Source organism: Stegodyphus dumicola, chromosome 2, assembly GCF_044657685.1.
Source record: "Stegodyphus dumicola isolate Sdum_Otavi_A_Nest chromosome 2, ASM4465768v1".
Lineage (NCBI taxonomy): Eukaryota > Metazoa > Arthropoda > Arachnida > Araneae > Eresidae > Stegodyphus > Stegodyphus dumicola.
The window spans coordinates 253302249-253317414 of NC_140769.1; the positions used below are offsets into that span (position 1 = coordinate 253302249).

At 34.8% G+C, this 15166-nt stretch overlaps 1 protein-coding gene across 1 annotated transcript in view; it reads left to right on the forward strand.

Moving 5' to 3' along the window:
- LOC118198080 (uncharacterized) overlaps positions 1 to 6413 on the forward strand; it is a 122421-nt gene extending 116008 nt beyond the window's left edge. Inside the window, exon 28 of the mRNA XM_035369677.2 lies at positions 6190 to 6413. Coding sequence (XP_035225568.1) covers positions 6190 to 6227 — 38 coding nt within the window. The 3' untranslated portion in view covers positions 6228 to 6413. The remainder of the gene's footprint in view (positions 1 to 6189) is intronic.
- Positions 6414 to 15166: the final 8753 nt, after the last annotated feature.

The window sequence follows — 15166 nt, forward strand, 5'->3', positions numbered from 1 at the left end:
ATCCTCGGTCACCTTTTAAAAGGAGGAGTACGTAAAGTATTTTCTCCTTTTTTGCATGCCTTCATAGTGTAACCGGAAGCATGTTAAACGCGTGCTCGGGAGGTCGCGAGTTCGAATTCCGGCGAGGCACTGTACATTTTTCACTTTCCTTCATCGACATAACCTAATGACTGTACAACGCGAATAAGAAGAATGACGGGTGAACAAAAGGAATCGTCAGTATATAGACTGACCGGTAAATCTTTAAAAATAGTCAAGATTTTCATCAGCTATTCGTTATTTTCCACCCCTAATTCTATAAATAACATATCAATATATATTCTTAAGTCTTTTTATTTTTCTAATTATTGGAAAATGTTCTAAATTAGATTTAAGAAATATTATGCATCATCGGTTTGGACTATACTCTTACCAAAAATTGCCTGCTTCCAAATTTCAAGAAGTAGGAATAAAAAATTAGAAAATTGCAAATCTGAATATTCTTACCAATGCACACTTCTATGTGCGCAATGAAAAATTGTATTAGAACCGCAATATTGAATTGAAAAGTTTCATAAATTAATAGAAAATTTTACAAGAAAACTACGATTTACAAACATTTCATTAATTCCAACTTGTTAGCTTATGATTACTCTACATGAAAGCAAAGAATTGCGTGTTAATATCACTCACATCTTAAGAGATGTAAATTTTCCAACGTTATCTCGTATGTAATTGCACATATTCTATACAATTATTTTCCGTCCCTATTTGAATTTCATATTTGTATTTAGCGTATTATTCTGTTTTTGTATTATGACATTCATTACATATTCCATTAGGACTTCAGTTTCATTTTCCAAACTTAGGAGAAAATGATGTTCTCCCTTTTCCATTACTAATTTTTCCTTCTGGAAATTCCATTTGATGTATTGTTATGTGAAGTGCCTTTAGGGAAAAGTTTAAATTGCCGGATATATTGAAAACTCCACAATATTCGGAGAGTAATGGATACACAGAAGATAACGATATTTTTACCACTAAGGCGCCTTTTTGCCTATTTATGCCTATAAGAAAAGCAGCCTACCCGTTATTATAGCGGCCCATGAAATCAAATCTGTAATAAACCTAGATATGTCTTCACGTGTGCTTATATTAGCATCGTGCTTCATATTCGTTAAGATTTTCGAATTTGCATTGGTTTTCTGGAAATATTCCTTGCTTTTCTGTGAATCTATGTTAACATTTTTTAAATTACCAGATAAAGAGGTAGATGCTAGATCTTTTTTCCCAAGATGGAACTCTTTTACTTCGCAAACGAGTATGCGAAAATAGCCCTAACAGTAAACTATGACAACGACCAAGCCATTTGGAGTTGCAGTGTGAAAAATCATGAAAAGGACTTCGGTGCTGGAAATCAGTGATTTCAGAATATCGTTGGTTACTGCCATTAGATTATGTATGCTTGGGCAGAAGAGCTGACATCCATCAAATGGTGTGACAGTCATTTAAATACATGTTAAAATTCTGCAACTGATTGGAACAATTACATTCTGGAAGTGTGTTCCCTACAGCTAATGCAAGATTCAGTGGGAAAATAGGCAGTCGCAATAAAATATTTGAAATCTATGACAATTTTTACATCAGGCCTAAGAACATCAGTGACAGAATATTCCATTTTTGGAGGAATATGACGGGAAGAAGAAATGTTTTGTCGTTCAAGTCCGAATACAGATGCCAGTACGCTAAAGTAGAAAATTACTCAATATGTGCAAGATGGAACAACGATCTGTTCAAGTTACTCGAGTGGATATGAAAACGGAGCAGCTTTAACAAGCTAATTTTTTAAAGATTATTAAAAATATTCTTAGCAAACAGCTTAAGACTATGATTGTTTTTAATATATATAATGTCGTTTTGTTTTCACAATCGTGCTTCACGAATTTGGAGACATCGTAGCTGGGTGAGGTCAAGGGCCCCTATAAAAGGGAAGTACCGAAAAGCAATATAAACAAGTTCAAGTTTCCTTGTAAGAGAAATTTGAAACTCCTTTCATTTGCTGGGAAATTTCAAACTTATTATTTTTAGCTCTCTATATATTTATTCTTCAACAAATAGAAAATGGTTGTTTATTTTAAAGCACTTCAGTTTTAATTTTATAGCTAGTCTAATATTTCTTTTACTTTCCATACACTGATCGAACGCATTTTTGTATATTTCTAATCATGCGAGGAAAATCCATTTGTAAAACGCGGTTTTTTTATTTCGTGAAGATAAGTACTTTATAAGTGGAGTTCTCTTATCCTAAAACTATGAAAAGTTGTCAAAATTATTCCGAGATTTATAAATGAAACTAATACATACTACAAAAAGGTGTAGAAGAAAAAATATGTACAGAATTTTTGTTGGTTTGGGATTCTGAAGCTAGCAGGGATTATTTTGCTGGCTATTTTATAATATTTTAGTATTAAAAATTGTGTTAATGTGTCATTAAAGTATATTATTATTATTCAATATAAAATTGGCATTACAAGCAATAAAACTTGCTAATGAAATTGTTGTGAAAATATTCATTTATGTCGTTACTGCACCATTACCAAAGTTTGTAGAACGATCCAGCAAATCAAAAATTGCAGAACTGAGTTTAAAAATTGCTTTCACCATGCATGCTATTTATTCATAATATTCCGCAATTATTGTTTTGATAATGCGTAGAAACATTATATTTGGACTCTGATCTGGAAAGAATATTAAATTTAAAAAATAAAACCTTAAATTACATTTACAGTGAGGATCATGGAACTTGAATGCATAAGAATAAAACAGATGTTGCTGAATTTCTAGAAATTCATGCTTTTGATTCTTAAACAATCTTAGTCCAATTTCTTCGGAATTCGGTGAATAGTGTTTATAAACACTAAAATCGAAGTCTTCCTTGAAAAACTAAGTATTCAAAATAAATTTTTAAATTAAGCCATAAAAAATTGACATTGTCAGCAAGCGAAAGATTTTGAAATTTCTTCAAATTGTATATAACTTCCTAATGACTACCAATACGTCGGACATGAGTTCTCAGTGGTGAGTTTATTTTGGATCAAACTTAGATCTCGAAGACCACCGGAGTTCGGAGAATCAAGATTTTTGTGTGTCTAACATTTTAGAGAATTTAAAATTTTAGAATTAATTGTAATTGTTAGTGAAGCTTTTTTTCGAATATTCCCTTGGTGAGGACATCGCCTATAATCCACTAGCGTATCAGAAACCGTTTTGAAGTACTATTTTCGCGTTTATGTTAACATTTTACATTATCATGAAAATATGCTTTACTTTCATGTATCTTTTGTAATGATTGATATGTTTTAAATAAAACATAAGTTTTAGGGGTACTACTTGCTTTCTACTTTCTAAATTTTTTTGAAGGTATAAGCATCTTAACTGTGCCGAAATTCATTACAATGAATTATTTGGATTACAGCGAAGTACTGAAGGGCTAACTGGTCCCAACAGTGGCCGAAAGGTTAAAACTACTGAACGGTGGTAGCTCACCTTGAGCTTGAACCGAGATGAGAGCTTTGTCAAATGGTTGGTTTTTCCCATGCGTAACTTAAATACGAGCCAGTTTCCCTTAGAAAAACTCCCCTTAGGTAGTTAGCTCTTGTGTTCTTGGCCAAATGATCTAACCAAACGAGAGCTATCCTTCCAAACCAAAGGATAAGCTTTCAAGAAATCAAGAATCAAACCCAAACAAGAACTATCCTTCTAAAACTCCTTCATGGAGGATGTTTTAAGGGAAACTATCACATGATTGTTTCACATAGGGAAAAATCATAAATTTCAGTGCAGTAGGACCATTCACCAGGATTTTGAGCCCTAGTCAACTAACAATGTTACCGATGTTACCAATCGATCACTGATGGAATTATTATGAAATTATGGAGATGACTGTGTAATGTTCTCACATCCAGCCAAGTCCATAGTTCCAGCAACCCATAGTTTCAACAATTTGAGCACTGCTGCTTGAATGATGCTAATAGGCAAGTAATGAGACCAATGTCGATCACAGAAGATATTGTTCTACAGATTGTCAAGGTGATTTTTATGCATTGCTTCAGCAATCCCAGAAATTGTGCAGGAATTTGTGCCTAGGTGAATATTTTGCCAATAAACACTCATAAATGGTGGTTATATGACCAAATAAGAGAGTTCTTTCGGCAGGGACCGAATAATTAGTTGAATTCCGGGACAAATGATAGACCTTCAAATCAGAACAGAAGCACTTAACCCGAACCATCGAATCTTGTCTCGCGAAGAGTTTGTAGTAATGCCAAGAATCTTGAACGAGCGTACAATGAATACCATATAAAGAATATAAATGTGAGTGTGCATGGGGAGTCTGTATGTTTTCAAGCAAAAAATAATTATGGTGTCCTAGATAGCGCAAGGAATTGAAGACGGCACAAGGCCAAATATAGTTCAAGCGATCCACCGGAAGTTATCAGCACTAGTTTGAAAAATTTGTCTGATCTACAAAATCCAGACCTTATACTAAGACACTGCCGCATTTTTTCATCGCTGAACTGGAAAGACGTTTTCACTGAAACTTAGATAAGTGATTTGTTGGTAGACATATTAACTTTTAAGCCAGCTTATTTCAAGAGGCTGGATCTGAAATCTATATGAAAGTTTGCAGTTAGTGATCTACGCTTTTCATAATACTCCATTTACCAGCATATATATGTTCTTAACTTTTGTATAAAATATACATTCTTGATATGCTCCTAAAATGACTTGGAATTTTCAAGTAATTCATTGCTTGTATCATTTGTCATAAAGTGTTTTTATAGACTTCAAAGAAGATTTCAAAGTTTGCTGCAGTTAGTGGGGATGCAGATCATCAGTTGCATATATATATATGCAGGATACGATATATTTAATTATGGCAAAGCACTCAAAGGCTATCTGCCTAATGTGAGGGATGCTTTCGTGGAGGAATTTCTAAGGAAAACTGGCTCCGTATATACGTTGCACATGAGGAAAACCACGAAAACGCACATGCAGCCAGCCCGTTCGCTGGTATTCGAATCCCAGACCGAACTGCCAGTGTTCGGTGACGCTTATCGCACTGCCGCTGGTCGACCGTTTCGCGTATAAGAATCGTATTTTAATGCATTGAATAGATAAAATTAATATTAAATGAAACTGTTACACTAAATCATAAACGCATTTTGTCCCAAAGCAGAAACTTAACCAATTCGAAGTTTCGTAGTTTGTCTAACTAGTCAAATCTGAAATTTTAACCTAGTACTTACTTTTCTCAAAGCATTCGCGGCGCACCAGAAGACTAATGTATAAAACCATTAAACAATCCTACTTAGGCTTTAAATCCGGGCAAATAGACTAGCTGCATGGAGAACAGACTAGCATGCGGACTAGCTAGTGATTTTAGCCGCATAATAACGCAAATACGAGCCACTTTCCTTTTAAAACGGCTTCTGCAATATCAACTTTTCACTTAGACAAATACCGTACCCTGCCTTGCCTGAATCAAATAACCAACCATTCACACATTATTCACGTGATTCTTGGATTTTGTCCTGATTGAAGAGCTTTCACAGAAAATTTGGAGTACACGGAATTAAATTAGAATTTAATCCCGAAAACTAGAAATACTATTTACATTAAAATTATAAATTAAGATGAAAGTCTTGAAATATTGATAGTGGGTGATTTGTGATGCGAGACGCCACCTCTCCTGAACTTTGGAAGTTCCCTAACCATGAGTGTGTGTGTGAGAGAGAGAGATTATGGCAAAGCCTCGAGGGCTATCTGGCTAAGAGGAGGAATGCCTTCGTGGAGGACTTTCTAAGGGAAACTGGCTCGTATACACGTTACACACGGGCAAAACCACGAAGACGCCCGTGCAGCCAGCCCGTTCGAGGGATTCGAACCTCGGACCGAACAACCAGTGTTCAGCGACTTTACCACTCGGCCGCTGGTGGGCCCCGTAACCATAAGACAGTGCATGTGTAATATAGATTTTTTACAATATTTTTCTTTGAATTTGCAAAATAATTTGGGGGACGACATACCTACCCTTAAATCTGCCTCTGGAGACTTCAGATATTCTTATTTCAGATTAATTATTGTGTTTGATAATGTGAATAAATTTATTTCTGAATTTATACTTAAATAAGTTATTTTATATTTCAGGTTCCTTATATTCACCACGTAATCTAACGTGTGTCTGATATTATCAACGGCTGCATCATTTTTAAACTCACGAAAATAAATTTCCATTTGTTTTAAGGACAATTCATGAAGCTGTCGCTTCTTTTTCTGTTATACTAACTTGTTATCACTTGGCAATTGTTAGATTAAATCTTGTTTAAATCTGTTATCTGTTACTATATTTTAATAAAGTGAATTGCGTTTTATTTTGTTTTTGAATGTTTCTTTAAAATAAAGGCAAAATATATAGATTAAGAAACAATCTTCAATATGTTTGAGGAAACATAAATTGATGTATACTTCTTAGGAATTTCAGAAATAAGTCTTCACTTGATATAATTTGTAAAATTATTGTAAAAGCAACAGAAAATCCTATGTGACAGAATTTCAGTTTAATCCTTTCCCAGCTCCATCCGTGATTGTTACTCAAGGTATCTAAGACTTCAGTTTAGCACGAATTGAGATCATAAATTAGAGTGCATGTTATCGTATTAGTATAGAAACGAATTATGTTTATTCTAACTTGCACCATTTCTGATTAAGTAACAAGCTGCTGGTTAACTCATTGTTCTGCTGATCTCACTTCATTGACAACTTTGTGAGTATTCGATTATCCTGTTCTGAATTCTCAGTAAAGTAAAATTTTCTTTAAAAAAGCACTTTTTCTGACTGTGAAATAGGTAAATTTATAGTTTATATTTAATTCAGAAGCACGGGTAGTATTTTTATTAATTATAGATTTTATTCCAAATCTCTCTAAAGAAAACAGATAACTCATTTCTTTCTAGCGCACATAGATTTCTGAGACAAAATTCAGGTATACCATGTTACCCAAAAACTACACCCTTAGAAGTATGTCCTTAACTCGAATATTATGCTTTTAGTTCTATTTTCATTTCAATTCTCATCACATTCTACTCGCGGATATCAGGGCGTTGATCAAACGTAAAATTCTCAATAAATGGCCAATTAATTTTTATAATCAGGCAAATAATGAACTGAGAAATGTTAAAACCACTATTGACTAATGGCCGTCTATTTTAAGTTAAAGGGGGAAAGTTGAGAACTGGTCTCTGTGGCAAAGTCTCAGCAAATGGCAGAAGCAATGGGATGACAAAGTATATAACAAGCTGAGAAATGTAAAACCCACCATTGGATACTGGCCATGTATGGCTAATAGAAGGGAGGATGTCCTCTTGACTCGACTGAGAATTGGCCATTGTCGCCTGACCCATGAGTATCTTCTGAAGGGAGAAGAGAATCCCAGCTGCCCAAACTGCAATGCAGATCTGACAGTCCATCACATCTTGGTGGAATGCCAGAGTTTTAATTATTTTCGCCAAAAATATTTTAATTGTTCAGAACTGGACTTAGGAAATTTAATTGGAAAAACACATCATCGTAATTTGTTTCTATTTTTAAAAGATATTGGCTTTTATAATAGACTTTAACCTGTTTTAAAAGATATCAGCTTTTATCATAGATTGTAATCTGTGTCTTTTTACCTAAGCTGGAAGTTTTTACAAATAACTAATTGCATTGTTACCATTTGTCTGGTGCAGATAACCTTGACAGGTTTCGTGCCAAATTACAATAATCCAATCCAACCCTGTGGCAAAGAACGTCTATGTAAAGAAGGAAAGGCTGCATAGACGCAATGTAAACCAGTTTCTCTTCTAGAGACAAAATGGAAAAAGGAGAATTCGCCAAGGGATTTGGCGACGGAACCTGTTGGCGAGAATTTCCCCTTTGTGATGTACCGGACCTGGCCGAGATTTTCCTCCTCCTCCGCGACGTGTACAGGAAATTGAGGAACACGAGTTAAGATAAACAAGAAAATTGAATGAAGTTTCACTTTCACTGGCTGTTGAACTTGCATTATCCATATCGCAGTTTGATGTCTTATTTTATATCCGTCAATATGGAGGGGAAAAAAGGAAGTCGCACAGCTTTAAACTCTTGATAAACTTAACCGTCGAACCTCGACGTCAGCTTCTAACATTGGCGCTTTTTGGCGACAGATATTTCACGCATGCGTAGCTGTTTCCCTTTCATTGAGCCACTTCTGCTGCTACGAAGTTTTCCTTCTTAACAATACATATTCTTTGACTGTGGCCTGAGTCAAGATCATCTGCTGAAAGGCGAGAAGAATCCACTTGGCGTAAAGTGTGATGCAATTCTGGAAGCTCGTCATATTTTACTGGATTGCCAATAGTGTGAAATATTGTTGCGTAAGTAGGGGTTCGTAATGGATTGAATGCCCAACTAGGATAATAGATTAATAAAAATTTATTTTTATCAAAAGAAATACTTCAGAAATCTAGAATTTTCCACCAGAAATATTCGTATAAGTGTTCACAGTATAGCGCAGTATAATCAATAGTTGCACTTCAAACTACTTACAAAGTTAAACACTACGCAATGCAAAGCATATCTAAAAAGAAGGCTAACTCGGATATCTCAGCTCACGTGGAACTAAACTCGCAAAAACAATAACTAAGCAAGTGAGAGAAGATGCTATCTGATCGGCCTGAAATAGTTTTAAAGCGACCACTAGATATTTCTCTAGTACTTTCTGCTTCTCTAAATTACTGGAAGACAATACGATGGTGGAATTAGGGCTACAGTTAACATAGGGGTCAATTACAGTAGTCCAGCTTCAATATAAATTGCCGAGATGTCCATTTACTTAGTGTCAAGTGCACGTACCCCTGTATTCTTACTTTTCCGGCATAGCGTTCTCTTAAAAATTTGTCTCGCGCTACTTTACGCAAAAAAGTACAATAATTTTAATTATAATTCTACTAAAATGACTTATCTAAATACAAAATTCGTAACATTTTCTTTTAAAGCATTTTAATTGTTTCAAGCTGGATTGGAAAACGTAACGGGAAAACCTCATCATAAATTGTTCTAGTTTTTAAAAGATATTGACTTTTACCGTAAACTGCAATCTGATTTTATTCTCATATCTCTCCAGCCTAAACTCTATTATAAACTTCACGCTCCCAACTTTTTAACATACATTTTAAATCTTCGCTTCAACCTTTAGTTTGACGCAGATAACTTTGTAAGGTTTCGCGCCAGAAATTGCAATTTAAACAAACTAATTCTAGATTTCGACAAACAATTCTAGATTTCAGTTCTAGGTTTTATTCACTTACCCTTTAAAGCACGCGAGATCTGAGCGAAACTTTCTCTTATCTATCCATGTTAAGCATGAATGTAAAATGATTGATTGTATCAAAATTAAAAATGACCATTATTTTCCAACTATTGCACCAATGCATCGACATTTTACCACTTGTTAGTAGATTGCAAAAGCTAAGGAATAAATTGATTAAAACCTTCAGAACTGAAGCTAAACCCGCATAATCCTAATTCATTGTAGTTCATTTCTAGTATTTGACCTAATTTCCTCTACCAGATGATTAAATTCAGCAAACTCGAATGCAGTCAATATTTTAGCTCTCAAGTAACTGAAGGTTAGTAATTAGTTTATTCTTTTTATTACTTTAAAAAAAGGTTAAGTAAGTGGCAACGTCAATATATATTTTCATTTCAAATACAATAAATGTTCTTTTATTATTACGTCAAACTGAACTATCAATTCCTCCTTGTACACTTTGGTTATATAATTCTACGCTTTGCTTATATTTACTTTCCGGACACTTTTAAGTATTATATAGTATTTACTCTCAATGAAAGTACTTTGCTGATATTATCTACACTTAATTTTATGTATATTTTAACCAAATTTGTGACTATTGATTCCTGATAAAATTTTTATTATCTGTACAGTTTCCGACGATATATTTAACACAAAAAAAATTTTTTGTAAGCTTTCAGATTTTATATTATGCTGAAAGAGTCGTTTTCTAACGTCCTGTGTGTTGCCTTTATTTATTAGATATCACGTTCTTCGCAACCATAAAATTCTTTTTAACAGCAATATCGCAAAATAATTTTAAAATGAGCCCATCTTTATGATACAGTGTCGCGCGCTGGAGATAAAAATGTTTCTTTTTTGGGTAGAGTGTTGCCATTGCTCGCTTTGAAATAGTCGAGAAATTGTGTATTTTTATAAAATATGAAATAGATAATAAAACTAACTCCACATTTCAAATTTGGACTTCCAGATGCCGATATTCGAGAGATATATTATTCAAAATTCGATGTTTCTAGTTATCGTTCTTTTCTGATAGAAAAACATACATTCATGCAGATTCTTCAGTAATTAATTTCTTTAAATATAATGCAGGGCTGTAATATCTGGTGGCAACAATTTGAAAAGTAAAACGCCGTTTATAGTGAACCAAAGCAAAATGCCAAAACGAAATAAATAGGAAATTAATTTCTAGCCTAACGCCTTTTTGGCTAAAAAGAGGAATTCGCTGAAAATTTTACTTCTTTAAATGAGACTTTATTGAACAAAGCAGTTTTAGTACACAATTTTCTTTTGAGAAACCTTTTTTTCATCAGTTGAAGCCATGTGGAATGATGAGGTTACATAAATTAATCGCCAAAGTGTATACGTTATAAGAATTGCTTTTATCACATTTTAATATTCATGTTGTTTGTAATGCATATTCGTCATCAATATCGTTAGAAGCATCGATGTTTTTGATTTATAAAGTAAATTTACGAGAATTTTCATTGAGTATTTTACAATAACAGCCTAAATTTGAACTGATAATTAATCAAGAAACCTCAGCTAGGAAGTATTGATAATTCGCCCCTGGTTCTCATCCGGCAGTGCATTGGACTTGTTATGTGAAGTTTTCGTAATATAAAATCGAGCCATATCATATTTTACATTACTTCGAGGGCAATATCAAATATGGTACAGTTTAGCTTGAAATCATCCGCGAAGGCTTGCTTTCTTGCGTGCTTAAATAATCAAGGCAAAATAAATGGAAGGTGTGATTACTTGGAGGATTTTCTAAAGTTAATTAGCTATTATTTAAGAAGAATTTTAGAATTATGAAAAGTCAGTGTGCCCAGTCCATTCGCTAAAACCTGAACACAATTCAGCCATACTGTTTACCAACTATCTTTACAACTGTGATACTGAAGGGCCTATATTTTCTCATGGACAGAAAGCTTTGATTTTCTTTGCTTATTCAAATAAACCCAAATCAGATTTAATTCTAAATTTCTACTCAAAATGTTTATAGTAGAAAACATTTCTACAGAACAAGTTCTTACACGCATGAAGCTAAATATAAAACATTTAATTTACTAAACGTGTCTGTCGATTCTTAAAAAAAAAAAAAACAGAACATTTTGGCCTTAAAAGTAATTTATTGCGTTCTTTAGTTTAACACGTGTGCAAGAAATACGGAAATATTTCTAAAACGATTTCCATGATTACATTCTGAAATTCTTTGTATTATCCGTATCCGACTGAATAAGGCCATGAGTCATTAGTTTCAATCCTGACCAATGGCTGCCTGCAGGAGATACTTAATGATTTTCCTCCTATGCACTATATGTATGAAGAACTGTCCTTGGAAAATTTTTCCATGAAACCTCACCTATTTTAATGGATCGGTTAACTTATGAACAGCTCTGTTCAAAATTGAGAGAATAAACATGCTCGTTCGAATTCCTCTAAAAATACGAGACGCACAGAGTACTGTATCATAAGGCTGATGGGCCCACCAGCGGCCGAGCGGTAAAGTCGCTGAACACTGGTAGTTCGGTCCGAGGTTCGAATCCCGCGAACGGGCTGGCTGCATGGGCGTTTTCGTGGTTTTCCCCATGTGTAACGTGTATACGAGCCAGTTTCCCTTAGAAAGTCCTCCACGAAGGCATCCCTCCCCTTAGGCAGATAGCCCTAGTGTGCTTTGCCGTAATTAAATACACCACACCACACCACCATAAGGCTGATGAGAGCAGACAATGGCGCCTAAAATGAAGCTATAGATCGCAATGGTCATCTTTAACCCTTTAACTGTTAAGTTATTTTGATGATTTGGGTACACAAATTGTCAAATTTTTTTATTGCAAAAACCAAATGTTTAGTACAAAATAAAATATACTTAAATAGTTAAAAATTTATATTTTGACGTACATGGGTAAAATTTTTAAAGTTTTGTAGCCACTGCATATTTTCTTTGAGGCAGCTGTCACTCAACTAAAAATGAAAAAAATTAACTATTTTCTAAAACATAAATAAATATAAGTGAATACCTATTAGTAGTTCAGTAATTCAGTCTTATGTGGAACTTCAGTAACTGGAAACACTTTTCCAAGCACAAACCAACTCCACAATCACTACACCAGAATCGTTATTCCTTCCTTATCTTTTCCCCATTTTTATCCTTTTTCGAACAACACACTTTGCACTATCTTGTAGGCTCACGTTTCGCAGGAATAGGAGGAAAATGGGATATAAAATGTCGTTCAGTAAGACGGGCAGGGTTATCTATTGTAGGTGGTCTGCCAACATTCTTTTGTCCAGAAGCTGCATCATCATATTTATGTAAAAGCTCTTCTACAACTTGGATTCGAAATTCTAAAAATGTAGTGTTTCCCAACTACATTTTTATAGAGCAAATATGAGTTCCAGAGTACCTTGTCTAGTAAATGTAAAAGTATCTTTTTATAATATTTTATCTGACGTTTTCGGATTGTTGGATGAAAGGATATTTCCTGATCACAGCGATCTACACCACCCATAGTTAGATCGTAATTAGAAACAATCTTCGGCTTGAGTATATCTCCATTTTTTATTTTTGAGGCTGACCATGGAAGTATCATGAATACTGCTCATCAAACACACATCCTTCATCTTCGGTTGAAGAATCTAAATCATCTATATAACGTTTCAAAGAACTGGACGCTATTTTACAACAAAAAGATCCCATGCATCTTGAACCAAATAACCTCTAACCTTTGAAATCTTCAGTAAAGTGCTGTCATCTATTGAACTGAACGCACATTAACTTTTCCCGAGATACAGTCGAATTTGACAAAGAGATAAAGCCGAAATAAACGTCTCCCGATATATATTCGGGTATAACAATACGATGCACTCAAAAAAAAAATTATCCCGAGTAATACTCGGGCGTGACATTTTCGAACACTAGTGCTGTGCCCGAGATTATCTCGGGCATGACAGTTAAAAGGTTAACCGTCACACAGATCATAGAGTGAGTTCTACTCGTACGGAGAAGGTTTATGAGTCCCTGTGACTTCCATACCCACTAACACACCAAAATAAGTCTTAACTCCTAGATGGTTCTCGCAGGCAATTGGTGAATCGCAGTTGCAATCCCAAATGCACTCAAAATATGTTCAAACGTTTTCAGGTTTGTTGATTGCTGACAGTCCATTCGTTAAATATTCTCCACTTCAACCGTATGTGGGCGAATATTATCCATTTAAAAAAAAATGAGAGCCAGCGGAGTTTCTGAAAATTCGTACATAGCTCTCTAACGTCGTCGCTGTGTACTTTTTAGGAACCTGTGTTAAGGGGACTCATACACCTTAAACCCCTTATGATCTTCGAATATGTGACTGTTGCAAGAATTGGGATATTTTATTTATTTTAAAAGCAATTACTTCCAACTTTTTACATCTGACTACATAATATAGCTGCTTTGGAAACTAGTAACCAGAAAGTTTGTGTTGCCACAAATATTTTTGTAATTTAATCCTCTTTGTGACAAAATGTTTCGCCATGTTTCCACCTTGCGCGCATGATATTTTAAAAATGGCTAATGGTACACACTTGAAATTGGACGGAATTCTTCATACGGGCACTACTTTCTAAATGAACCAACAATCTAATGAATATTTTAATATTGAAGAATTTTATGGACGAAAACATTAAAAATTTTTTTAATAAAATACATTTTATAAACTGAACACAAAATAAAATAAAAATTTAACATGAAATTTTTAGAATTTTAGGTTCACAGTAGTTTCCAAATGTTATAAAAGCTATATATTAAATATGGAAATAAATTATGAAACGGAATGTTTTAAACTGTGCGCGCAAGTATGAAACATGACGAAAAATGTTGTCACGAAGGGGATTAAATTATAAAAATATTTGTGGCAACACAAACTTTCTGATAACTATTTCAGAAAGCAGCTATATTATGTAGTCAGTTGTAAAAAGTTGGTATTAATTGCTTTTAAAATAAATAAGTTATCCCAATTCTTGCAACAGGCACCTATTCGAACATCTTATGGGTTTTAAGGTGTATGAGTCCCCTTAAACCGCGAGCTTAAGGAATTTGTTTTCCAGTTAGCCGTGGTATGTGAGGATACCCAACGTGCTTGTCCGACCATGACAACGCCACTACCATAATAATTTCTTCCCCTGACATTGGAGGACTGGTACCAAGTTACATAATTCTTTGATGTGAAAGTACGTCCAGAAGCAGTATCTAAGTCAAATCGTATCGGTATTCAATCGGCACTGAACGGAACTGAGGCCCACTGAAATTCGATCCAAGGCTGATATTCTCTGCACTATGAAAGAAGGACTTTTTCGTGTGGGAGACCGAGCGTGACCCTAATAGCGAGTCATGTGACTCACCTCACTTGTCTGACAGTATTATCAGAACAAGCCCACGAAATTCATCCGAGAAAGGAATGCAAGATCCCGCCTGTCATTGTCCAGAGCCTTGAGCACCATACAGGTGACAGTACGAACTTGCTCAGTTCCGCCCCGAATTTTGATCAACAGCCCCCCAGGGAGACGAGTCCGAGGGTCTCTCACTCCTCTTCGCTTAGTATTAACATCTGGGGAGACGTTCGGCTCGCCGCACATTTACAGTGCCCCCATGCCACACAGACACGATACATTTACAAACATCCATGCCTTCAACGGGATTCGAAAACGGCTTCAAACTGTTGCCATAAAATGTTAGAGTCCTGCATTATATTTGAAGAAATTAAATAATGAAATTCTGCGTAAATGTATGTATATTTCTCCCATTGT